The sequence below is a fragment of the Octopus bimaculoides genome, chromosome 10 (assembly GCF_046866305.1).
Source record: "Octopus bimaculoides isolate indiv1 chromosome 10, ASM4686630v1, whole genome shotgun sequence".
Taxonomy (NCBI): domain Eukaryota; kingdom Metazoa; phylum Mollusca; class Cephalopoda; order Octopoda; family Octopodidae; genus Octopus; species Octopus bimaculoides.
The window spans coordinates 26,299,671-26,326,210 of NC_142937.1; the positions used below are offsets into that span (position 1 = coordinate 26,299,671).

The 26,540-nt window shown below is 39.8% G+C and overlaps 1 protein-coding gene across 2 annotated transcripts in view; it reads right to left on the bottom strand.

Annotated features, from left to right (window-relative positions):
• LOC106877525 (S-methyl-5'-thioadenosine phosphorylase) overlaps positions 1 to 22,568 on the bottom strand; it is a 37,288-nt gene extending 14,720 nt beyond the window's left edge. For both annotated transcript variants that reach the window (XR_016243368.1, XM_089358472.1), the window contains exons 1-3: positions 22,502 to 22,568; positions 7,282 to 7,368; positions 5,669 to 5,727 (exon numbers count right to left, since the gene is read on the bottom strand). Coding sequence is in view for 1 of the 2 variants with exons in the window: in XM_089358472.1 (XP_089214598.1) it covers positions 5,669 to 5,727; positions 7,282 to 7,368; positions 22,502 to 22,516 (161 nt within the window). In the remaining variant the exon portion in view is untranslated. The remainder of the gene's footprint in view (positions 1 to 5,668; positions 5,728 to 7,281; positions 7,369 to 22,501) is intronic.
• Between the last annotated feature and the right edge of the window lie 3,972 nt (positions 22,569 to 26,540).

Consider the following 26,540-nt stretch of genomic DNA (forward strand, 5'->3'; position numbering starts at 1 on the left):
AACACACCAACACCAGTTGTCAAGCAGTGGTGGGGAAACAACCACCGACACAAAGACACACACATCACCATCATCATTTAATGTCCGTTTCTACACACACACCACCATCATCATTTTATGTCTGTCTTCAACACACATGCACCACCATCATCATCATTTAATGTCCGTCTTCTACACACACACACATACATACAAGACTGGCTTCTTTTAGTTTCTGTCTACCACATTCACCCACAAGGTTTTGGTTGGCCCAAGGCTATAGTAGAAGACATTTGCCCAAGGTGTCATGCAGTGGGACTGAACCTGGAACCTTGTAGTTGAGAAGCAAATCTCTGACAACATGACCATGTCTGCACCTACAGAGGTTTTAGAAGTTTAAACAAATTATCTTTTTACTTGTTTGAGAGTAAAAGTGTAGCCATAGTTAAATTGTAAAGAAATTCATTTTAGAACTGTGAAGCCCTGGTTTAAACCAACATTTCACCTCAGACTTTCACCAAAAGACCTGAGCCAATCTGATTCTTGGAGTGTAGGCAGAAATATGTCTAGCACTCAGCTTCAAGACCTTTCCTTCTAAACGACTTTTCCACAGGTCCTTGTTAACAATGACTAAGCAAAAATGAAAAAAACGGTGCTGTTGTTGACATTCCTCAGTAAACAGAACTCTTGTAATTTCAGCAGCTTTTCAACATGTGATGACCTTTGGTATGGAAACACACGACAACGGGAAGAGCATTTGGCCATAGAAAATATGCTTCAACAAGTTTTGTCTAATTTATGCTAACGTGGGGAAAAAATAGCCATAAAAACCACAATGCTGATGATGTTTAGAAGTGAGTTGTAATGCTAGAATGATTTATGTTAGAAAATCATTTTCATTTTACATGATACAGGCTGGTATAGGCATCTGTTTGCCTCATCAATGAACGTGATAGCTTCCTTGAAATTTTTTAAGAAGTTCTCTATGGAAACAGTCTACGCACTACATGCCGTAACCCTTTAGCATTTAAACAGGCCATATCTGGCCCAAATATTCTACTTGATTTATGTTCAAACTGGCTAAATCCAGCCTCTCATACCTACCCTGCAATGTCATTCTTAAAATAGACAATCACAACTTTGAAATCTCAAAGCTATGAGATAATACAGAATTAATTTTATAAAATGTGAATATACAAGTATTATGTTTGACAAAGTAATTTGAATGCTGACAGGTTAAGATGTCTTCACAACCCCCACCTCCTCCTTACTTCTGCATAACATAAAACACAATTTATGTCAAGGTGAAGCAGATTATCACCGTGTTTCCAGCCCACATTCAATAGCTTAAAATCCTCCACTCTCTTTAACAGGAACGGGATGGGAAGAAACATACAAGAGAGCTGAATAGCAGAAGGTCTTCAGAGGAGAAACCCCACTCACTTCAGACAAGTGTTGCAGCCCTTAACTTCTTACACTCTAAAGAGGGTCATTGCTGCATTGAGGTCATGACCCCTGGATGCCCTTCTGCTGACACTGTTTAGCCACTTGGATATTGGAGACTTGTGCATTTATACTGTTTGGTGATTTCATCTAGTTGGAACTTTTTCCTGCTGACTCAGCTTTTAAACTTATAGAAAAAAAAAGTCCTTCATTTTCTTTAACATCAATGGAACAGGAGTGAGAGAGAGAGACATAGACTCTGCAAGCCCCATCACAGATTGCACAGTTAGGAGCACAGTGACTTTGTATAAGAATTGGAAGAAGAGAGAGGGGAAGAGATTCTTCAGTCTACTCCTGCAGTGATGGACAATCCCTTCTAGCACTGGTGGCATGATAAACTGTACACAGAACATCACATGCTGTGAGGCTTTCACAACAACAACAAAACTGGCTGAGTTTCTTTGTTGCAGTTTGCGTCAAAAGATGCAAACTGTGATGAGAGATGAGGGGGGGGGAAGCATCCAATCTCTGTCGACATGGGAAAACGGATGTAAAATGATGAGGAAGCAAAACAGAATTTAGTCACAAGGTTAGTAAATGACTCAAAGTAAGTCTACATGTGTCACGTGCCAGGTTTAATGGGATTGGCGGTTAGCATCGTCTGGCAGACAATAATTACAGCTCCACTGCCATTCCACCAAATTATCTTGACCCAGTTTAGATGCTTCACTGGCCATATCAAGCAACAGCAGTGGTTCCAAAATGTTCTGGTTGAAACCATAATATATGTCATCTCACTAAGTAGAGCTACGAACTTTCAGTGGACATTTTATCACAACCACTGCTATCCCACACCTCATGATGTAGAAATGAGGGACTCTGTGATTCTCAACCCTTTTTTCCTCCTTTGGACCCTGTTCATTCCTATTTTACCCTGATGGACCCTCACAGCCATTTGATGTTTAAAAATCCCATTTTGTTTTCATAATTAAATATTATTAGGAAATGTATAAAAAATTGTCAAAATATGCTGTGCATTGCAGAAGTATAACCAAATTATTGCAGACAAATTCTAACAACAAAATCTTATATGGAGCCCCAAGGGGCATATCTACTGCTCTACAAGGTCACCCGACATGCTAGAAATAGCAGCCAGCCAAATCTCTCTCATAACACACTATCATCTTAGAAAAGAATATGTTAGAAAATGTGGACTTGGATTCCTAGCATATAGCTAAAAAGAGGGTTAGTCACAGTTGGATTGTCTTTGATTATAAGCTTGGTCAATTAAGACTGACCTGGGGCTAAGCAAGAACTTTGAACCAAAGAAGCTGGTCGCGCAATCAGCTAGAAATAGCAGCCAAATCTCCTGCAAATCAAATCCTACTGTCTTAAGAAAAGACAACTTTGAATAACGCACTCCTGAATATTCAAGTCAGAATGGTCATGGCTGGAATGCCTCTGATCATATATCTGGCTTGGGGTTAAACAACAGCATTTATTGGAACCTCTATGGGCAGCAAGCAACCCCAACCATTTAGGAACCACAGACCAGGACAATTCATGTAAGACAATTTTTCCACAGAGACTGAGGAATCACAGATAAGTAAAACACCAATAAAGTGCATAAATATGAAATTTAACCCTTTAGTATTCGGATTATCTTGTCAATTGTAATACTTATTCAGTCAAACCGTTTTGAATTAATCAGGCATTATCTTGTAGCTTTGAGATTTCAATGGTGTGATTGCATAAATTTAGAATGACGTGAAATCGAAATCGAACCAAATTCGACGACTGGTACCCATGCCAACCTCTCCTTCATTGGACACTAAATTTGGCTTGCGAAGACCTGTTGGGCTAAGTGAAATCGAAATCATGATGGCACCTGTACCAGTGGAGCGCTAAGAGCACCGTTCGAGTGTAATCATTGCCAGAGCAGCTGTCTGGCTTCCATGCCAGTGGCACGTAAATAGCACCATTTGAGCGCGATCGTTACCAGCGTTGCCTTACTGGCACTTGTGCCGGTGGCACGTAAAATACACCATTTTGAGCGTGGCCGTTGCCAGTACCGCCTGACTGACCTTCGTGCCGGTGGCACATAAAAGCACCCACTACACTTTTGGAGTGGTTGGCGTTAGGAAGGGCATCCAGCTGTAGAAACTCTGCCAGATCAGATTGGAGCCTAGTGTAGCCATCTGGTTTCACCAGTCCTCAGTCAAATCGTCGTCTAACCCATCCTAGCATGGAAAGCGGACGTTAAACGATGATGATGATGATGATGATGAGTGTAGGGTAGGTATAAGTTTGAACATGCTTCCTGAAATTCACCAACACTATGCCAGATATTCCCACACCCATCCATACACATGCACACAACATGTATATCATGGCTCCTACTCTGTTCATTTTCCTGACTTTTGTACATGTTTTTTGATGAGTTGTGGTGCACCTGAGCATTATACACAATAATTTCATCATCATCATCATCATCATCATCGTTTAATGTCCGTTTTCCATGCTGGCATGGGTTGGACGGTTTGACTGGGGGACTGGCAAGCCAGTAGGCTGTGCCAGGCATCAATCTGATCCGGCAAAGTTTCTACAGCTGGATGCCAGCCACTCCGAGAGTGTAGTGGGTGGTTTTTATGTGCCATCGGCATGGGAGCCAGTCAGGCACACTGCCATTGACCATGTTTGGATGGTGCTTTTTACGTGCTACCGGCAGAGGAGCCAGTCAGTGGGGAACTGGCATCGACCACGTTCAGATGGTACTTTTTACATGTCACCAGCACGGGGAGCCAGTCAGGCAGCACAGGCATCGACCGACACTTGAATGGTGCTTATTACATACCACCGGCACGAGTGCCAATCAGGTGGTACTGGCATCAGCCACTGTTATTATTCTTTTAATATTTGGGCTGGATATGACTAGTTTAAATGTTAGAGGGTCAACTACTACACATATACGAGGTGTAGTCATGGTTGTGTGGTAAGCAGTTTGCTTCCCAACCACACAGTTCTGGATTCATAGTCTTGGGCTGACCAATGCCTTGGGAGTGGATTTGGTGGATGTAAACTGAATGCTTTGTGCTTGGCAAGCAAACTTTTTACCATACATCCACACCTGTGCCTCAGTTCTCATTTGAGCCATCACCATTTTACAACCAGATGTCCTTCCTGATATGAATTCTTACTAGTTTTTCAGGCATGGATGGGTGCTTAAGAAGACTACTTTGCAACCATGTGGTTTTGGGTTCAGTCCCACTTTGCAGCACACCTTGGGAAAGTGACTTCTACTATAGTCCTGGGCGTGTCAAAGCCTTGCGAGTTAATTTGGTTGATGGAAGCTGTGTGGAAGCCCACCATATATGCATGCGTGTTAGTCACCACCCACCCTTTGACAACCAGCATTGGTTTGTTCACATCCCAGTAAATGAGTGGTTCAACAAAAGATACCAAGACTTAAAAATAAGTTCTGGGGTCAATTTGTTTGACTAAAACCCTTCAAGGTGGTGCTCCAGCATGGCTATAGTCTAACAGCTAAAACAAGTAAAAGCAAAAAGTGGAGGAGTTACATTTTAGAAGAGAGGATGGGGGGGCGATCAGGTGGAGTGAGGAAGAGATAGAAATAATATGGAGATGAGGGCATCTGGGTGGACCCACAAGGAAGAAGGGGAGTAGAAGTGGGCGGGGACAAAAGAACGAAAAGTGTGGGTGGATGGAGGGGAGGTGAGTGAAAACTGTAGAGTGGTTAGGGTTGAAGGGTGGATAAGGGATGGGGAGTGGAGTGACCAGTGATGCATGAGTTGGGAGGAGTCAGCGGACAGTAGGAGATGACTGACAGTGCAGGAAAAAGAAAAGGGCGAAGAGAGATCAACAGAATGGTTATGTCGATACAGTAGACAGGAGAAGGATGAAGGAGAGAGACAGCATGTGATTGGGTAGGTTGCAGGAGGGGGGAGAGAGGCAGGAAGGGGAGTGAGTGAGAGAGAGACATATGGTGGCAAAGGAGAGATAACTTGGTGGATGAGTTGAAGTGATCGATACAGAGTGTGGGTAGAGAGAAGAGTATTAATGGCTGAAGGATGGACAAAGGTTTTAGGTAGTAATAACAAGGAAGAGCTGCAGTTAGAGAGATAGTAGTAGTGGTAGTGGTGGTGGTGGGTGTCTCGAGGAGGAATGAAATTGGTCAAAGGGCCCAGTCGTGCAAAGCAGAGCAGAATGTCAACAAATAAAGGCTTACCTGGACAAAATAACACACTGGACATCTTCAACAGTTCCACACGTCAGTGTTTGGGACGGCTGCAAAAATACAAGGAGTAAGTCTACTGTGACAGGATGCACGCCTGGGTGGAACTGAATATGTTTTTAAACACAGGTATGATTGTGTGGTTAAGAAGTTTGTTTTGTAAGCATGTCGTTTCAGGTTCAGTCCCACTGTATGGAACCTCAGCCAAATGTCTTCTGCTAAAGACTTAAGCAGACCAAAACTCTGTTAGTAGATTTTGGTAGACAGAAACCGAAAGAGGACTGTCGTGTATGATCAACCCATGCCAGCATGGAAGATGGACATTAAAAAGCACCCAGCACACTTTGTTAAGTGGTTGGCATTAGGGTTAGGGCATTCAGCTGTAGAAACCATACCAACACAGACACTGGAGTTCAATACAGTCTTCTGGCTTGTTGGATCCTGTCAAACAATCCAACCATGCCAGCATGGAAGACAAACATTAAACAATGATCATAAAGACAATGATAATGATGATGATAAGCTTGTTTATTCTGCAAAAGCACGAACACCCCCAATTCCTTTTACAAACATATCTGAAGATTCATGTAACCATTAGGAAGGGCATCCAGCCATAGAAACCATGTCAAAACAAACAATAGGAGCCTGGTATGGCTCTCTGGTTTGCCTGTGCCTTGCCAAACTGTCCACCCAATGCCAGCATGGGAAGCAGATGTTAAGTGATGATGATGATGATGATAATTTCTGATATACTGTTGGCACTCCGTCGGTTACGATGACGAGGGTTCCAGTTGATCCGATCAACGGAACAGCCTGCTCATGAAATTAACGTGCAAGTGGCTGAGCACTCCACAGACACGTGTACCCTTAACGTAGTTCTTGGGGAGATTCAGCGTGACACAGAGTGTGACAAAGCTGGCCCTTTGAATAACAGGCACAACAGAAACAGGAAGTAAGAGTGAGAGAAAGTTGTGGTGAAAGAGTAAAGCAGGGTTCGCCACCATCCCCTACCGGAGCCTCGTGGAACTTTAGGTGTTTTCGCTCAATAAACACTCACAACGCCCGGTTTGGGAATCGAAACCGCGATCCTACGACCGCGAGTCCGCTGCCCTAACCACTGGGCCATTGTGCCTCCACTGATGATTTCTAATAACCAGTTTGGAAAGAAGTTTTTGTTGTTGGTTTTAGTTTTTCTCAGTGTTCTGCAGCAATACATCAGATCCTCCACCTATCAGCCAACAGCAGCAGATGTTCCTGTTTTGAGTACCACTTCTCAAGGTGGTCTTTCTTTTGTATTGTAACAGGACAACCGGCTTCCTTTGCCATTGAAATTAAGTGTGCTTTGAACTGTTATATTATTTGCATCAAGCTTGCTACAGTTTGCATGCGTGTGTGTGTGTGTGTGAATTAGTAAAACATAAGTAGCTCACATGTGGAGAGCTAAGTTACTTGAACAACAGATATGCACAAAATATAGGATGGAAGTAATTTCAAATAAGAATAGATCCTGGTAGCAACAGAGGAAACCATCTTAAAAATAAAACTAAGCTATTCATATAAATTCGAATAACTCCATGAAGTTACAAATGAAAGTTTGAATAACTTACCTTCCCAAAAGGTGTAGTCACATCTTTTTCATACTTATCCTTTAAAAAATCCAACTCTTGTAAGCCACTACCACAGATAATTCCTATCTGTCAAAGAAAAAAGCAATTTAAATAAATACAAAAATAACAATATGCAAGAGTTTTATGATACAGGATTAAATTTCAAGGTTTTATTTTTCTCTAAATTTATTCTTTAGTAAGACCTTATTTTTTTACTTTTGGTATAAAAATCTATAGAAGGATAGGTTGTATTTCATCTAATGTGACTCCACTCAGAAGGCTGTAATATCATTTGACAGGAACATGGTATAAAGAAATACATGGAACAAGGTGGTAAGTAGCTGAGCACTGCACAGACATGTGTACCCTTAATATAATTCTTGGGGAGATTCAGCATGACAGGGCTGGCCCTTTAAAATACAGGTACAACAGAAATAGGAAGAAACAGTGAGAGAAAGTTGTGGTGAAAGAGTAGAGCAGGGTTTACCACCACCCCCTGCCGGAGGCTCGGGAATTGAAACCCCGATCCTATGACTGCGAGTCTGCTGCCCTAACCACCGGGCCATTGTGCCTCCACTTTGACAGAGTAACCTTGAATACTATTGTGTACTTTGGTGGATTATTTTAGATTTATTAATTTAGAAGTTGGGAAAAGAGTAATGAGGCAGGAAAGGAGTTCTGTTTCATTAATAGCTCATTAGTGATATGTATTACAACTCTAAATTAACAAATTTGTCACACATCAGAAAAGCAGGACATCTATTTTATAATATCACAAATGAGATAAATTTGTATATGTGTGTGTGTGTGAGAGAGATTCTTACCAAGTAGCATCATTCCTTCCTGAGCAGGACACACAGACATACACAATACACACATCAAAATCACAGAAGCAAGAGAAAAACCGGATGTGAAAATGACGATAGTGATAACAAAAGAATTTTTAGATTGGGTTTTACCAGGTGTGTGTGAGGGTGTTAAAGTTTAAAAGCCAAAACTTTGAGGCTGCTGTCAATGTTTCTCCTGTAAAAGTTAATAAACAGTTACCCACTAAAAAAACAAACAAACAAGCAAACATACATGCATACATCATCATCATTGTTTAGCATCCGTTTTCCATGCTGGCATGGGTTGGATGGTTCGACTGGGGACTGGCAAGCCAGGAGGCTGCACCAGGCCCCAATCTGATCTGGCAGTGTTTCTACAGCTGGATGCCCTTCCTAACACCAACCACTCCAAGAGTGTAGTGGGTGCTTTTTATGTGCCACCGGCATAGGGGACAGAGGAGCTGGTATCGACCATGGTCGGATGGTGCTTTTTATGTGCTACCAGCACGGAAGCCAGTCAAAGCGGCACTGACATCGGCCACATTTGGATGGTGCTTTTTATGTGCTACCAGCACAGGGCTCACAACTACAGTTTCCATTTGATTTGATTTTGATATTGTTGATGTTGATGTACTTGACTCAATAGGTTTCCTCAAGCACGGCATGTCACCCTACGATCCAAAGTACTTTTGGTTATGCAACACTGGTATAGGTTACATACATATATATATGTATATATATATATATTTACTTGGAGAATGGAGCAACAAATACAAGAAAAAACATTTACGTTGGACTAGATAGCCGTTGTTTTATCATGTGGAGCTTGTGAAATGAGTCAGTGTGGAGGTTTAGGTTATGTAATGAGTCATTTTGTATATTATGTCATAGTCACTTACGTACGTTTCGATGCAGCCAGTAGTTTGGCCGATCTCTTCAGAGTGTTGAAGGGTATATTCGAAGTTTTTGGTGTGCGAAATGTAGGAGAAGTAATTATTGGGTGTAATATATGTGGTGGTGTGATAGTGGTGATAGGTAAATAGAGCCTTACGTTTTAGTTGTTGCGTTGGACTTCTTGTAAGGGGATATAGGGTAGGTGCTATTTAAGAACATTGTTCCAGTTTTAGTCAAGCGTATCTCCACGTGATGTTAGTGATTGCCGGATGCGCTGTGTTTTTATAGCACCGGCGGTGTTAGTAGAGATGCGCTTGACTAAAACTGGAACAATGTTCTTAAATAGCACCCACCCTATATCCCCTTACAAGAAGACCAACGCAACAACTAAAACGGAAGGCTCTATTTACCTATCACCACTATCACACCACCACATATATTACACCCAATAATTACTTCTACATTTCGCACACCACAAACTTCGAATATACCCTTCAACACTCTGAAGAGATCGGCCAAACTACTGGCTGGATCGAAACGTGCGTAAGTGACTATGACATAATATACAAAATGACTCATTACATAACCTAAATCTCCACACTGACTCATTTCACAAGCTCCACATAATAAAACAACGGCTGTCTAGTCCAACGAAAATGCTTTTTCTTGTATTTGTTGCTCCATTCTCCAAGTAAATACAAAAACTACGGTTTAAGCAACATATTACCTGCCTCTGGACGCCCTCTTCCCAAGACGGTACCCATACAGGTGATCCCCAGGAGTGCCTCTGGATTTAAACATCCCCTGGTTGCTTGGATGCTTCAGACTACCCCTGAAGGATCGAGGCAAACCTACCACTTATATATATATATATGCATATGTGGGCACAGAACATCACGAAATGTGTACAACAAAAAAGTATGGAGCATGAGTACATGTAACATGAACTATTCTTTCGAACAACAAAAGACACAAGTGGAAAACAAAACAAACAACATAAACAATGACCCTTCATCAGTTGTTGGCTGTATTTCTAGTCTCGTATTTCGATCAGAGGCACAGACATTGGCATGTGGTAAGAAGCTTGTTTCCCAACCACATGGTTTTGGGTTCTGTCTCAATGCATGGCACTTTGGGCTAGTGTCTTCTACTATAGCCCCAGGCCAACCAAACCTAGTAAACAGATTTGGTTGATGGAAACTGAAAGAAGCCTATTGTGTGTGTGTGTGTGTCTTTGTGTTTGTCCTCCAGCACTGCTTGATAACTGGTGTTGTTTTGTTTATGTCCTTGTAACTTACAGGTTAGGCAAAAAGAGACTAATAGAATGAGTACTAGGGCTAGAAATAAAGCATTGCAGTCGATTTGTTTGACTGAACCATCCAAGGGGGTGCCCCAGCATGGCCACATTCCAGAGGCTGAAACAAGCAAAAGATATATATATATATATAACCATATATGGTCGCTAATTATGTGTGTTTTTCCATGATGGCATGGGTTGGATGGGTCACCAGCCAGAATCCCTGCATATTCAGGGCCACAGGACTGTATTCTGCTCATGAAATTCATTTTTCGCTTTGTTTCTACAGCTCACTGTTTTTCCTAACCCCAACCACTCGACTGAATCAACTGATTGCTTTTCTCATGGCACCAACACTACAGGGGCAGCCATGGCCCAGGGTTCACTCAAACAAATTGACAACAAAGCTCTTTTTTTAAGCCTGGTATATGTGTGTGTGTCAGTAGCATAACTAGGGGGCAAGGAGCAAAGGAGGCATGTGCCCTGGGCCCTATTGAAGGTGGGGGGCACCTCATCAAAAGCAAGAAAGAGGAGACTTTAGACAATTGTATTTTTTTTTTATAATTACATCTCATTTCACACATTAGGTTTTTTAATGTTTCTATCGAGGAAGCTGGTGCCTTAAACGGTTAAAATAAGGAGGTTTTGTAAACGTAAACATTCACAAAATATATTCTGTATTCCAGGCTGTACCGAACTGGCAGGTAAAGTTTTAATTCCTAAAATATTGCTTTAAAACATTAATTAATTGTAAATTCCACTTGCGAAGACCTGTTGAGGCAAGTGAAATCGAAATTGAGTTAAATTTGACGTCTGGCACCCATTCCAACGTCGTCTCCCTCATTGGACACAAAATTCAGTTTGCGAAGACTTATTGGGGCAAGCGAAAGCGAAATTGTGATGGCACCTGTGCCCAGCATCGCCTTTCTAGCGAGATCGTTGCCAGTGCCCCTGGACTGGCTCTTGTGTGGGTGGCACATAAAATACACCATTTTGAGTGTGGCCGTTGCCAGTACCGCCTGACTGGCCTTTGTGCCGGTGGCACGTAAAAAGCACCCACTACATTCTCTGAGTGGTTGGCATTAGGAAGGGCATCCAACTGAAGAAACTCTGCCAAATCAGATTGGAGCCTGGTGTTGCCATCTGGTTTCACCAGTCCTCAGTCAAATCGTCCTACCCATGCTAGCATGGAAAGCGGACGTTAAACGACGACGATGATGATGATGAATATCGTGGATTTTGAAATGGTGGTGGTGGGGGGGAGAGGAGGAAGTGGTGGTGATGCATTTTTGTGGCTTGCCCTTGGTGCAGTTTACCCTAGCCATGCCACTGGTATGTATGTGTGTGTGTACGTACACATACATACCAGTGTCAGAACCAGCCAATGTCAGAGCGGTATTAAGGAGGATGTAACAAGTTATCAGATCTCACTAGGATGTTTCTCTCATCTGGCATTGCACAAATTTCACACAAACTTTTGCACTTTACAGTACTGCAGCAGATGCACAATACCATGTACGTGCATAATAACAAGCTGACACCTACACCACACTTAGGATTTCTCGTGTCAGCCATTGACTGACCTCAGAAATTCTGTTTATAACCTCTAAAGTATTTTTCACTTATCTCATTATCAAAATATTTGCTCTTACAACATGACTAAGAAATTTTTCAGTTTTTTTTTTTTTATTAAGATTGAACACACACACACATCTCTCTTTTCTCTTTCTCTTTTACTTGTTTCAGTCACTTGACTGTAGCCATGCTGGAGCACCGCCTTTAGTCGAGCAAATCGACCCCAGGACTTATTCGTTGTAAGCCTAATACTTATTCTATCGATCTCTTTTTGCTGAACCGCTAAGTTACGGGGACGTAAACACACCAGCATCGGTTGCCAAGCGATGTTGTGTGTGTGTGGGGGGGGGGGGGGCAAACACAGACACACACATACATACATATATATATATATACTCTCTGAGTGGTTGGCGTTAGGAAGGGCATCCAGCTGTAGAAACTCTGCCAAATTTAGATTGGAGCCTGGTGTTGCCATCCGGTTTCACCAGTCCTCAGTCAAATCGTCCAACCCATGCTAGCATGGAAAGCGGACGTTAAACGATGATGATGATTGATTGATATATACGGCGGGCTTCTTTCAGTTTCTGTCTACCAAATCCACTCACAAGGCTTTGGTCGGCCCGAGGCTATAGTAGAAGACACTTGCCCAAGGTGCCACGCAGTGGGACTGAACCCGGAACCATGTGGTTGGTAAGCGAGCTACTTACCACACAACCGCTCCTATCTATCTTATTCAGCAAAAACTAAGAAATTTTCTATACTATCATTATATATCTATCAGCAGGTATGGCTACGTGATAAGTTTGCTTCCCAACCACATGGCTCTAGGTTCTGTCACACTGAGTGGCACTTTGGGCAAGAGCGTTCTACAATAGCCTCATGCCAACCAAAGCCTTGTGAGTGGATTTGGTAGACAAAAACTGAAAGAAGTCCGTTGTGTAAGTGTGTGTGTGTGTGCTTATGTCTGTCTTTGTCCCTCACCACCGGTTCACAACCAGTGTTGGTGTGTTTACATGTCTGTAACTTAGCAGTTCAGCGAAAGAGACCGATAAAATAATTACCAGGCTAAAAAAAAATATATATATATAAGTATTGGAGTCAATTCATTCGACTAAAAAATTCTTCAAGGTGGAGCCCCAGCATGGCCAGTCTAATGACTAAAACAAGTAGAAGACAAAAAATATGCAAATATGGAAAAGTGGACATTATGATGATGATGATGATGACACACACACATTTACTGAGCTTTCACAAGGCGTTCACTTTAACCCTTTTGGTACCACATTTCTGTTGAAATGCACCGACTTTGTTTCAATCAATTTTGAAAAATTATGAAAAATTCCGTAGAATAACTTTGATGTTATTAATCCGGTGTGTTTAGAAATTCATATGAAATTTTGATGGAAGGTTTTAATTTAAATCACTTTAACCCTTTTGATACCATATTTCTGTTGAAATATACTTTGTATCAATTAATTTTGAAAATAATGGAGAATTTAGTAAATAAACTTTGAAATTATTTATCTAATGTTTGTAGCACTTTAACATAAAATTTTGACAGAAGGTTTTAACAAATTCATTTTATCCTACAACCAATGATGGCCATTGGTTGTAGGATAAAATCGGTTCGGTATCAATCCACTTAAATCTGATTTAATTATTTTCTATGCAGTCCCATTGCCACCAGTCAAATTAGTGTCTGTGAAATTGGAAATTTTAAAGCATTATGTTAGAGTTTAGAATTAGGTGGAGTTGAAGTCAGAAGCAGTACATTTTTAGCAACTGGACACCAGAACCTAACCCAGAGGCCTGTTAAGAATAGTGCAACATATATCACTTAGTAAAGAAGAGAGAGAGAAAGAATATGAACTCAAAACAATAGCTATCCTCATTTTTACGTCCACTTTTCAATGCTTGCATGGGTCAGAATTTCCTGAAGCCCTTCTTGTCACCAGCCTTCACTTGCTTCCCAAGCAAGGCAGTATTTCCTCACAGGCAGACATGTTTACACAGTGGAATGGAAACAAAGGATATTGTTTACATGACAGTGACACAGCTATTGCATAATGTCAAGGCAAGGATATATATATATATATATATATATATATATACACACACACCATACAGAAAGTTCTTCCCTAAAGGTTTGTGGCATTGTTTTTTTTCTAATAATTCTTTTTTAAATAGTTAATAACTTTAAAAAAAAAAAAAACTTTCTTTAACCCTTTAGCATTTTGGTTAAATCTGGCCAAAGCATTCTGTCTGTTTCATGTTCAAACTGGACAGATATGGTCTTTCACACCAACCCTACAATATTCTTCTAAAAATTAACACTTACCTCATCAAACTCTCAAAGCTACAAAATAATGCATGATTAATTAAGGTATGAATAAAAAAGCATTGCTTTTGACAGAATAATATAAATGCTAAAAGGTTAAATATTGTGACTGTGTCTAAACATTGTATGTGTGTGTGTGTGTGTGTGTGTCTTTCTCTCCCCCTATCATTATCATCATCATCATCGTTTAACGTCTGCTTTCCATGCTGACATAGGTTGGACGGTTTGATTGAGGGCTGGCAAGCCAGAAGGCTGCACCAGGCTCCAATCTGATCTAACAATGTTTCTACAGCTGGATGCCCTTCCTAATGCTAACCATTCCGAGAGTGTAGTGGGTGCTTTTTACGTGCCACCAGCACAGGAGGCAGTCAAGCGGTACTGTCATTGGCCACAACAACGACTTCACTTGCCTCAACAAGTCTTCGCAAGCACAGCTTATTACCCAATGATTGAAGGGTCCTCTTAAATGGGCTGGTTATGCTGCACTGGCAAAGGTCAGGGTTACGGTCTCACTTGGTTTGCTGGATCTTCTCAAGCACAGCATATCTCTAAAGGTCTTGGTCACTTGTGTGTGTATATATATATATATATATATATATATACACACACACACACGTATATATAAGTAAACTTTTGGTTGGTTAAAATATGTTTGCAACAGATTCCAACTGGCAAAAGGCAAATTCACTGCAATTACCATGGAGAAAAATTCTCTCTTCTGGTAAAATGATGTAAAAGCATATTTCTTCACATGAAACCATTGGTAGCCTTGTTAACCTACAAATAAAGAATGTTTATCCACCAATGAAGTGTTGGCCACTTATTCTCAGTTTGATATTAGCACGTATGTGTACGTATATATACATATACACACACACACAGACACATGCATGACAGACTTCTTTCGGTTCCCAGAAATCCAGCCACGAGGCTTTGTTCAGGCCAGGGTTATTGTAGGAGGCACTTGCCCAAGCCACCACACAGTGGGATTGAAATCTTATCATCACAGCCATGCCTGTAGTTTCATATAAAACAGCCTCTGAGGCCATAAAATCTTTATTAAGGAAATCCTGCTAAGTCAATTAGTTTGATAAAAATAAATGCTTTTGATAATTAGATATGAAAGAGATGTGGAGTTTAGAAACTGGACAATCTTTTAGGTCAGGCCAGGCATTATAAACTGCTGCATTTGGTGCACGTGAATATGTGTAAGGAGATGCATGTCTGTCTGAAGCTGATAGGTGCTGGAGCGCTGCAGTTGGAGTGTGAATATAAAATCAAAAAGAGTGATTTCCTACAAAATGTTGGTACTTACACACACACACACCTTCCTCATTATGGCCAGCTCTACAAGAGATTTTCCCTAACAACAATGGAATTCTGTTCACTACAGCTGCTATATGTAGGTCACAGTACTTATCAGCAGATGTTGCATGGCAGGTTATCACTTGGATCAGATGCTTCAAAACAAAATGTGTAGAATGCATTTCATAAGAAACAAAGGTTCCCCCCACCACCACCAGTCTCCATTTTTTATCTCTAACAAGTTTTTTAATTTGAAATGATCGTTATACTTTGTCTAAATAATTATACCCACCAGGAATGAAATTGCTTTCTTCTTTCTAATTAAAACAATGTATCTGGGTATGGCACATCGGTAAGACTTCACTTCATGTGGTTAGAGGTTCAAATGTACGGTGTGATGCTTTTGACAAGTGTTCCCTATTGTTATAGCTTCAAATCAGAAAATGCTAGTTGAGTGATATTTGGTAAAGTGAAACTATACAGAAGTCTGCTATTTATGTATATGCAATTGAGTGTGTGTATATAAGGAAAATAAGACAAAGTAGAAAATGCTAAAATAATTTTATCATGAAGTACATTTTAGTACCGGTTTCTGTCTTTTTAGACTTTTTCAACTAAGAGTAAAACAAGAAAAACAATTAAATTGGAGAAAAAATTTAAGTGAAATGCTTTGTAGATATTTTCATAGTCTTTGAATAGGTAAATATTTCCATAGTTTTCAGACAGACTGTCTCTATTCCTTTGTGAATGCCTGGTATGTAGGTAGGTAGTTAGTAGTATCAGTTGAATAAAGTTAAAACATGGTCTGGCTTCCATGTTTTTTATTATGGCATTTCAACATTAAAAAAATATTTTGTTATGCTTATAAAGTTAAATTTGTGCTTTCATACATAGTGTAACCCGCAGATTTCAAATGTGTTTAACTGACAGTTGAGTTCTCGACAATTTTAATACCTCTTAGAACGTTCCAACAAGCTGAATTTTTAGAGTAGTAAAAGACACTTGCCCAAGGTGCCATGCAGTAGGACTGAACCTGGAACCATATATATATATATATATATACATAGGCACATATGTGATGTGTGGTAAGATGTTTGCTTCGCAACCACATGACTCTAGGTTCAGTCCTGCTACATGGCACCATCTAAGTATCTTCTATTATTCTAAGGAAAAAACTCCCCTTATTTTATACAGCCATTGGTGCAGTGCTCCTAAAGTTAGGCAATGGTATCTTCATGTTGTGATGGTTTTATTGAGGGGTTCTTTTTCTCAGTTCCTATCATGGTTTTGAACCTGTGCATATGGTATATTTGCTGGTGAAATATTTGTCAATCAGTAAAATGGAATTCTATTTTTTTTGTTTGTCACACCCTGTTTAAATGATGCTGTATGCAAGGATACCCTCAGTCGACACACACACACACACACACATACTATACTCAGCTCAGGTGAGGAGTCTCATCTTGCAGGTACTGGGTGACCTCAATGGTGCTGGTGCCATGCAAAAAGCATCCAATACACTCTGTTAAGTGATTAGCATTAGGAAGGGCATCCAGCTGTAGAAACCATGCCAAAGCAGACATGGAACCTGTTAGATGCCTCTGGCCCGTCTGTTCTTGTTGAACCATCCAACCCATGCCAGCATGGAAAAAAGGAATGATGATGATTGTCTAACCCTTTTTGTTAGCATCTGAGACAACAACCAAGTAGCTATTTAGTTGTTTTCTTAGAAAACTTTTAGAGCCAGCAAGGGAGTATCTAAACCAGCAGTTCTCAACCGTGGCTCCCAGGGTCGCATGCAGCCCTCAAGCATCCTTCTGGTGATCCTCAATGGTCTTCCCTCTATAAATATATTTTTCTTTGATTTTTATTTTACATTTTTTTTTGGTGCCCCTCCCCATCCAGGTTTTGGATCTGGCCCAGATATTAAAAGGTTGGAGAACTACTGATCTAAACTGTCACTCAATGTGCTAGAAATATCACACTGAATTATTTTAAAATATGATGCATTGGATAATCATCTTCTTCATTCTTGTTTTAATGTCTACTTTTCCATGCTTGCATGGGTCAGAAGATAATAGATTGGGGCAGGGTTTTCTATAGCTGGATGCCCCCCACCCACTTGTTTCCAAAGTAAGGTAATAACCTCCCAGCGTATGGAACAACAAACAGCCTGGACATGTTTATGTAGAGAAATGGAAACAAAAACCACTGTATGAATGAGCCTTTTGTTTACAGCCAGCAAACACATGTGAAGACAAAGGAAATATGAACTCTCTCTCTCTGTCTCTTACACACACACACAGAGGATGGATTTCTTTCAGTTTCCATCTACCGAATCCCGCCAAATGGCTTAAGTTGGCTCAGGGCTATAGTAGAAGACATTATTAACTCAAGCCATGCAGTACTAAATGTTCTATGACAAAAAAAAAAAAAAAAAAAAAAAAAAAGACATTTCAAAAGATGATGTAGACACAATAAAAATGCCTTGTGTCACATGTGCAGTCAATCAGGACTGGTCAAATATCTAAATAACAGCAACAATGTTAATATCTTGCAATGGATAATACCAGACATCAAATTTCCAAAAGAAAAAAGATGAAATGATAACAGACAAGGATTTCTTCCTAAATAAAGCTGAATGGCATCTATGAGTCATTATGGGGAAGTACATTGCTGAACAGGATATGCTTGACCAAGTTATTCACAGACCCCCCCCCCCCCCACCCCATTAGTGTTAGCGCCTTAACTGAATTTATAGCTTCATGCAAAATACATGGTTACAGGAAACAAATGTTAAAATTGTGTTGGTGGAAATACCATAGGATGTAACAGAACAATCAGAGAGATCTGGGAAGAAGCTAAATAGTGGTCGGAGCTAACGTGCGAGAGAGCATTGACATTGATAGAGAAGACATAATTGGAAGAGACTGACTTTATTTCAACATGAGGAACAAAACAGTTTCAATTCAGAGAGAATCACTTGTGTAACCTTCTGATGCTCAGCAACTAATACTGAGAGGATAACAAATTAAAATAGCCTAAAATCAAAAATCAAATCACAATCAGAAATGGAAATTGCAGTTGTGGCCGATGACAGTGCCGCTTGACTGGCTCTCATGCTGGTGGCACACAGTAAGCACCATTCATGTGTGGGTCGTTGCCAGTGCCGCCTGACTGACTATAGTACTTTCAAACCAAACGCAGGAGACTGTATGAAGAGAAGAGGAGGAGACATCATCGTCCTCATAGACTGTCTGCAGCTGTTATTCAGGGTCACTTTTAGTATCGTCAGTGCTGCAGGATCTGCCTATCTTGTTGTATCGGTCTTGTCAGCCACATCCACTCCCATGAGAAACAATGTGCTGGGAGTGGAGGAGGTTGAATGCCTTAGATCAACAGTGTAATGGCTTTTGATGGGCCATTATTAGTAATGGTAATGAGAGAGTTAACCCAGTATATTGTGACATGTCCAGTCAGGCCTATCTTGATAGGATTTCATCGTTTTTTTTTAATTAAATATGGAAAATAAGGAGAAATTTGAACTAAAACTATGCTGAAGACTTGGGTAGATGTTTTTGCGGAAGTTGGAATTTATGAGGCTTGAGCATTTGGTATTGGCATCATTGATGTAAGTGATTCGAAAAGAAATGTTTCGTCTGAAAATGGATTGGAAGTGGATCATGGACCTAGCTGTTAAAATTTCTGTCCCTTGCAAAATGTTATATTGCTTGGAATCTGGTGAGGGTTGGCACCAAGAAAATCTGCCTCAACAAATTCCATCTGACCCATACAAGCATGGAAAAGTGGACAGTAAATGATCACGATGATGATGATATAAGCATGCACACGATAGGCTTCTTTCAGTTTCTCCTCTACCAAATCCCCTCACAAAGCTACAGGAGACTCTTGCCTATGGTGTTACATGGGGTGAACTTGAAACCATGAAGTTGGAAGGCAAACGTCTCAATCACACAGCTGTGTTATTAAAGAAAATAAAAGAGGTTGAATTATACAACCCAGATTGTATTACTTTTAGTGGTTTAGTTAGATGAAGAATGAGAAAAAGAAAAGCAGATTTAGCTGCTTTAAAAAGCTGTGTATTAACTGTTTAGCAATCAAATTACTCTGTCAAATGCAATGCTTAATTTATTCACATTGTTTTGAATTAATCATTGTAGCATTACAATTTTGATGATGTAGTTGTAGATCTTTAGAATGACATTGCAGGGCAAGCGTGAGAGGCTGGATCTGACTAGTTTGAACATAAAAACAGGGAGAATTTCTGGCCCGGATATGGTGGCCAGTTTAAATGCTTAAAGGGTTAATCATACATTATTTCCTTGCTTTGAAATTTCGATGGTGTGGCTGTTTTATTTTTAGAATGACATTGAGAGGCTGAATCTGGCCAAACCAGGTAGAATATTTTGGCTGGATGTGACTGGTTTAAATGTGAAATGAGGAGTCTATACCAAGTCGACTCATCATCTTTGTTTTAAAATCCACATTTTCATGCTTGCATGAAGCAGACAGAATTTGTTGAGGAAGACTTTCTATAGCCAGACGTCCATCCTATCACCAACCCTTGCCTGTTTCCAAGTAAGGTAATGCTTCCCCATGGCCAGACATGCTCCTCAGAAATTAACAACATCACTTGTATGACAGTAACACCTGTCTAGAGCCATCATATGATATCATGACAAGCTTCTTTCAGTTTCCTCTCTACCAAATCCACTTGCAATGCTATGGTCATCTGAGTGTTATGGTACGAAACACTTGCTGCAAATGCCTTCTATGATGGCACCCAGGATGACCAAAGCATTGTGAGTGGATATGGTGTGTGGCAAAAAAAACAAAAAAACTGGAATGATCACAGTTCGATTGTCTTTCATTATAGGCATGCTCATTCCATATCAACCAAGGGCTAAAAAATAACCATCAAATATTTTTAGCAGAGAAGTTCTGAATTATTCTTTCTCATCCTCACACCAACACTCTGTGCTCAAACACAAACACACATACATTCTTTCACATTATTTACATTTGACAGATATTTGTCCTCATCTTGTTGTTAACACAACATTTCGGCTGATATACCCTCCAGCCTTCTTCAGGTGTCTTGGGTAAATTTCGAACCTGGGTTCTCATTCCTAAGGTATTTTTTGATGTTGTTATTATTATTATTAGGGTCACTGCCTGGAATCGAACTTGGAATCTTGGGGTTAGTAGCCAGTGCTCTTACCCACGGGCATATGGCGTAGTGGTTTCCATCTATCAAATCCATTCGCAAGGCTTTGGTTGGCCCAAGGGTGAAGACACTTGTCCAGGGCACCGCACAGCGGGACTGAACTGGGAAAACGTGGTTGGGAAGCAAACTTCTTACCACACAGCCATGCCTTCACCTTGCATAGCCTTTTTAAAAAATATAAATCTAAAATAACTTTTTCTGGAGGAAAAAAAGTCAAAACGGAAAAATTACTGGAAGAGAGGAGAGGTGGGTGTGAAAAAAATCCACTCTACCTGGCTAAAGGGAAATTAAAAAAATTACTGTTTTTTTTTTTTTATTCTGGCAGAACTGTAATTTATGATGCTTAAAACATCAAACATCCATCACAGAGCTTTTCTTCTTTTTTTATGGGTGGGTGGGGCACTAGATAATTTCCAACTCTATTCTCCAAAAACACCAAATTTTAATCATGCAGAGAGAGATTGAGATTAAAGGCAAGATGTGATGTTCATAAGCACTTCTTGAATAACGAACTTATGAGTGCTCCAGTTGGGACTGTCTTTTACTTGTTCCAGTCATTAGACTCCGGCTGGCACCATCTACACAGATAAATGCAATGTTCATATGAAGAACTAATTAAATAAAATCACAGGTTTTCACAAGCAGGGACTGTAACACAACCTGATCTCTGATATTCCAGCAATGGATCCCCCTTTTAGTGCATTATCATTCCATAAAATGTGTTTATGGGGGAGAAAAATATTGAAAAACATCAATACATGTCAGAGTGACAAAGAAACGAGGAAGGTATCAGGTGGTGGTGAGATGTGCTAAAAACAACAGCTAAATCGCACTTAAATCAGTTATTTTTTTTTCATATGAATTTCCGTGTGAAGAATACAAATTCGCAAAAATTTTCTGAAAATTCCAAAAAATGGAAAAGTTCTGAGGGATGCTTAAACCAGAATCCTTGTGGATCCATTCCTCTGATTAACAACGTGATATTTTTGTAAACGTGTAAATTTAAACTGAAAGTATATTTAATAGCAATATTCGGAAGGTTATTTGCAGAATCACGATTTTTTTTTTGGTTACTTTTACACTCGGAGTTCAAATCCCGCCGAAGTTGACTTAGCCGGTATAATTCCGTAATGGTGCTCTACCCTCACGACTTAGTTTCCTCATAACTTTTTGAAAAAATGGTCCAGATGGACTATATGTAATCTGAACCTTTCTCCCCTTGTTTTATTATTTTTTTTTACGGAATCCCACGTTTTAGGCTATGGAGATTCCGATTCTGAAAATTTTTTTTCCAAAATCTCAATTTCCCCACCTGGTTTTTATATAGATCCACAGGGTAAACCTAACCCTAACTCAAACCCTGACCGTAACCCTGACCCTAACCCTAACCCTAATACTAGTTTTGTGAGATTTGGCTGTTATTTCTAGCATATAAATAGCCTGCTTGGTGTGTGTGTGTGGGGGGATTGAAATTTTTCAAAATTTTTTTTTTCAGAATCGGAATCTCCATAGCCTAAAACGTGGGATTCCGTAAAAAAAAAATTAATAAATAAGGGGGGGAAAGGTTCAGATTACATATAGTCCATCTCTACCAAATTCGGAGCAGGGAGAAAACGATTCTAAAAACTTTTATAACCTTCTAAATTAATGATATTTTGTCAATTTTAGAAATGAAAATGGTGATATTAGGTACAAAAGCAATAATATAATGATGACAAGAAGAAAATTGAACGAACCTTTAGCTTTGTCATTACAGCAGCAATTGTGGAGGAAACACGATTGGAAGCAGCGTGACGGTTGAGTGATGAAACTACGTCCGGTACGAAACTACATCTCCGCAACAACAGATCCTCACCACGTCTTTTTGTTTACTTTTTGAATGGGTTTCCTTTTAGAATGAATTTAATAAATTCGAATTTAAAAAAAAATATTATGAAATTTCAAGATAAAATGTCTTAAAAATATTAATGTTTACGAATTGCTAATTTCTTTTAATGTTGCTGAGAAAAAGAGAAGAAATCTTAGCATAATTACAGAGTAGTGCTCTACTTTGCAACGTTCTATCCTAATTAATTTGCTGAAAAATGCACATCTTTCAAAGGAAATTTTGCCGAAATTTTTTTCGAGTATTACGATCATCCTAATGAATTTTGGAAAAGAATTTGAAGGAGTTTCTTCACCCTTTACGACTCTCTTTAAAATGCTTATTTTTGAATGACATTTTCAAAAGTGTAGAGGTTATATAGTGTTTATGTTTTAGATATATAAACTTGGGTAATCTTCAAGTTTAGGGTGGTAAAAAAAGTAAATAAAATTATACAAGGGAAATAACTTAACGTATTACTAGTATCATCCGTACTTCTCTGAAATGTGTTTTTTTTTTTAGCTGTTTATAAATAGATCACACACGTGATTGAATATCATAGTACGCGCTGAGAGTTCGAAAATGCCTCGTGGAAGACCGGCTGCACAACAACTTATTGTTCCTCAAAATGAAATCCTCACTCGTCAATTAACATTGGAATATTAGTGAATTATGCAGCAGTTCAAGACAAAATGTTGGAATGGTGTGCGCGCCGTCGGCTTATTAGGAATAAGTTTACCTGCTAGGATTGTTTAGTACTACGCGAACTTGTTAAAAAATACAAAAAAAAACACGTGTGTGATTTATTTATAAATAGCTAAAAAAAAACACATTTCAGAGTAGTACGGATAATACTAGTAAGACGTTAAGTTATTTCCCTTGTATATTTATATTTACTTTTTTTACCACCTTAAACTTGAAGATTACCTAAACTTGGAAATAAAAGTTAGTGAAAATGCCAAAGTTATGGAAATTGAATTTTGACAAAGTCGGAACGATCCGAAACTCAATCAAAAACGTTTTTTTTCTTTCTAAATCATCTTCGAAAATTTATCCCCACAAAATATTAGTAAAAATCTCTCTTTTCAAAAAGTTATGACTTATGAGCAAAATTGGAGCCACCAATCTGTAGTTATACCCGAGCATTTACTTAAGCGGTCAAGATAAACGGTGCTTAATTTTAAATTACGGGGTTTGTTTCCTCACAGCTTTCCATTTTTTTCTGCTTCTTTTTTCTCTCACAAAAAAACATAATTGTTCTACCTTCCGCTGATACTCCCAGAAAGAAGGAAAGTCGCTGTTAACGAAGTCGATAAGGTGTCCTTCTGTGAACAGAAGGGTCACCGGTTCGTGCCCTATCAAGGTTTTAAGGACGTTGCTTATTTATCCTTACATACTTACACAAGTGCCCCCCTCCCAACTTTGTTTCCTCATAGCTTCCTGAAAAATGGATATTTTTTCATGAAATTTTCTACAAATAGCTTCAGATGATGCACATTCCAGTTACATCGAAATTTATTGTGAAAAAAGTTTTTTCGTGACTGGGGAAAGGAGTTTCGGAAAATTCAAACGAGTGTGAAGTTATGAGGAAATAAAGTCGAAGGGAGAGGGCATGCTTGAGTAGGTATACCACTCCTTTATTCTTAGTAATGACAACTGTTAGGTACCTGATTCACCGAGCTGTGAATATGGTACCACCGATAGGCGCAGGCATAGATGCGTGGTAAGAAGCTTCCCAACCACATACTTTTCTACTCTAGGCACAGGGCCCGAAATTTTGGGGAAGGGGGCTAGTCGATAAGATCGACCTCAGTATGCAACTGGTACTTAATTTATCGACCCCGAAAGGATGAGAGGCAAAGTCGACCTTGGCGAAATTTGAACTCAGAATGGAAAGACAGACGAAATACCGTTAACGTTTCTACTAGCTTCCCAACCACATGGTTCTGGGTTCAGTTCCGGTGCATGACACCTTGGGAAAGTGTCTTCTACCACAGCCTTGGGCTGATTAAAGCCTTGTGAGTGGATTTGGTAGCTGGAAACTGAAAGAAGACCGTCGTATATGTCTTTGTGCCTTTGTTTGTCCTTCACTACTGCTTGACAACCAGTGTTGGTGTGTTTACGTCCATGCAAAAGAGACCAATAGAATAAATACCAGGCTTAGCAAAAAATTAAGAACTGGGGTTGATTCATTTGACTAAAAATTGTTCAAGGGGGTGCTCCAGCATGGCTGCAGTCAAATGACTGAAACAAGTAAAAGATAGAAGATGAGGTGTGAATAAAAACTTACAGTCCAAAAGCCAGAAACCCTACACGTGCCCTAATCCTTGTATCTCCGTCGGGCGAACTTGCCCTATATAAACACTATATCGAGTTCTAATTCTTTACCATCTCTGCCCCACTTATTCATTGGTTTATGGTAGGGGGTAGAACTACCCTCCCAAATACCGTCTTGGAAAAGACACCTCATCATTCTTACATTTTGCACATGTGAGAAGATGGAAACTGAAAGAAGCCTGTGTTGTCAGCTGAGTGGACTGAAGCAACGTGAAATGAAGTTTTTTTTCTCAAGAATACAACCCATTGCCCTGCCCAGGAATTGAAACCACAACCATGTGATCATGAATGCAACACCCTAACCACTAAGCCATGCTTCTCCACTTTTAAGATAATAGGGGAGTGATTTGGTTGCAATTCCTAACAAGTTGAATGGTCCTCCTTTGTTAGCTTGTCTTCATGTTTTTGTTTAGCCACAGGTCAGCCCAAATCAAGCAGGACTATGAAAGAAAGCTTTCCAACCATAACCATCTAGTCTGTTTTCAGGCACATTATATCTAAGTCTATCTTATTTATTGTGTCCTTTAAAAATAAGAATGAAAAAATATGAAGATTTGGCTGTTATTTCTTGCAGGAGGAATGACCATTTAGTGACTTCATCTTGCAATTTTTAGAGCAGCAAAAGAGAAATAAATAAAACTCAAATTCTAAAGAAACAAAAGTGAAAAGGTGCAGGCATGGCTGTGTGGCAAGAAGTTTGCCTCCCAATTTCATGGTATGGGTTCAGTCCCACTCTGTGGCACCTTGGGTAAGTGTCTTCTACTATAGCCTGGAGGGCAACCAAAGCCTTGTGAGGTGGAGTTGGTTGACAGAAACTGAAAGAAGCCCATCGTATGTGTGTGTGTGTGTGTGTGTGTGTGCATGTCATTGTGTTTGTGTTTGTCTCCCTCCACTGCTTAACAATTGGTGTTGGTGTGTTATGTCCCAGTAACTTAGTGGTTTGGCAAAAGAGATTGATAGAATAAGTACCAGGCTTTTAAAAAATAAAGCCCTACGTTTGATTCATTTGACTAAAAATTATTCAAGGTGGTGTCCCAGCATGGCCACAGTCTAATGACTGATCAAAGGTAAAAAAGATGACAACAATCAAATAAAAAGAAATTTATCATCATCATCATCATCATCATCATTTAATGTCCATTATCCATTCTGGCATGGGTTGGATGGTTTGACCGGGCTGGTAAGCTGGAAGGCTGCTCCAGACTCCAGCCTGATTTGGCATGGTTTTCTACAGCTGGATGTCCTTCCTAATGCCAACCACTCCGAGAGTGTAATGAGTACTTTTATGTGCCACTGCCACAGGCGCCATTTGCATGACACCGGTATCTGCCATGACTGCGATTTTGCTCAGCTTGATGGGTCTTTTTCTCAAGCACGACATAATGCCAAAGGTCTTGGTACCAGGCTTTAAAAAAGATAAAAGTTACTAGGGTCAATTCATTGAACTAAAAATTCTTCAAGGTGGTGCCCCAGCATGGCCACAGTCTGATGACTTAACCACTACGCCATATGCCCACAGGCATATGGCGTAGTGGTTAAGAGCACTACACACACACACACACAGAGATTTTGTC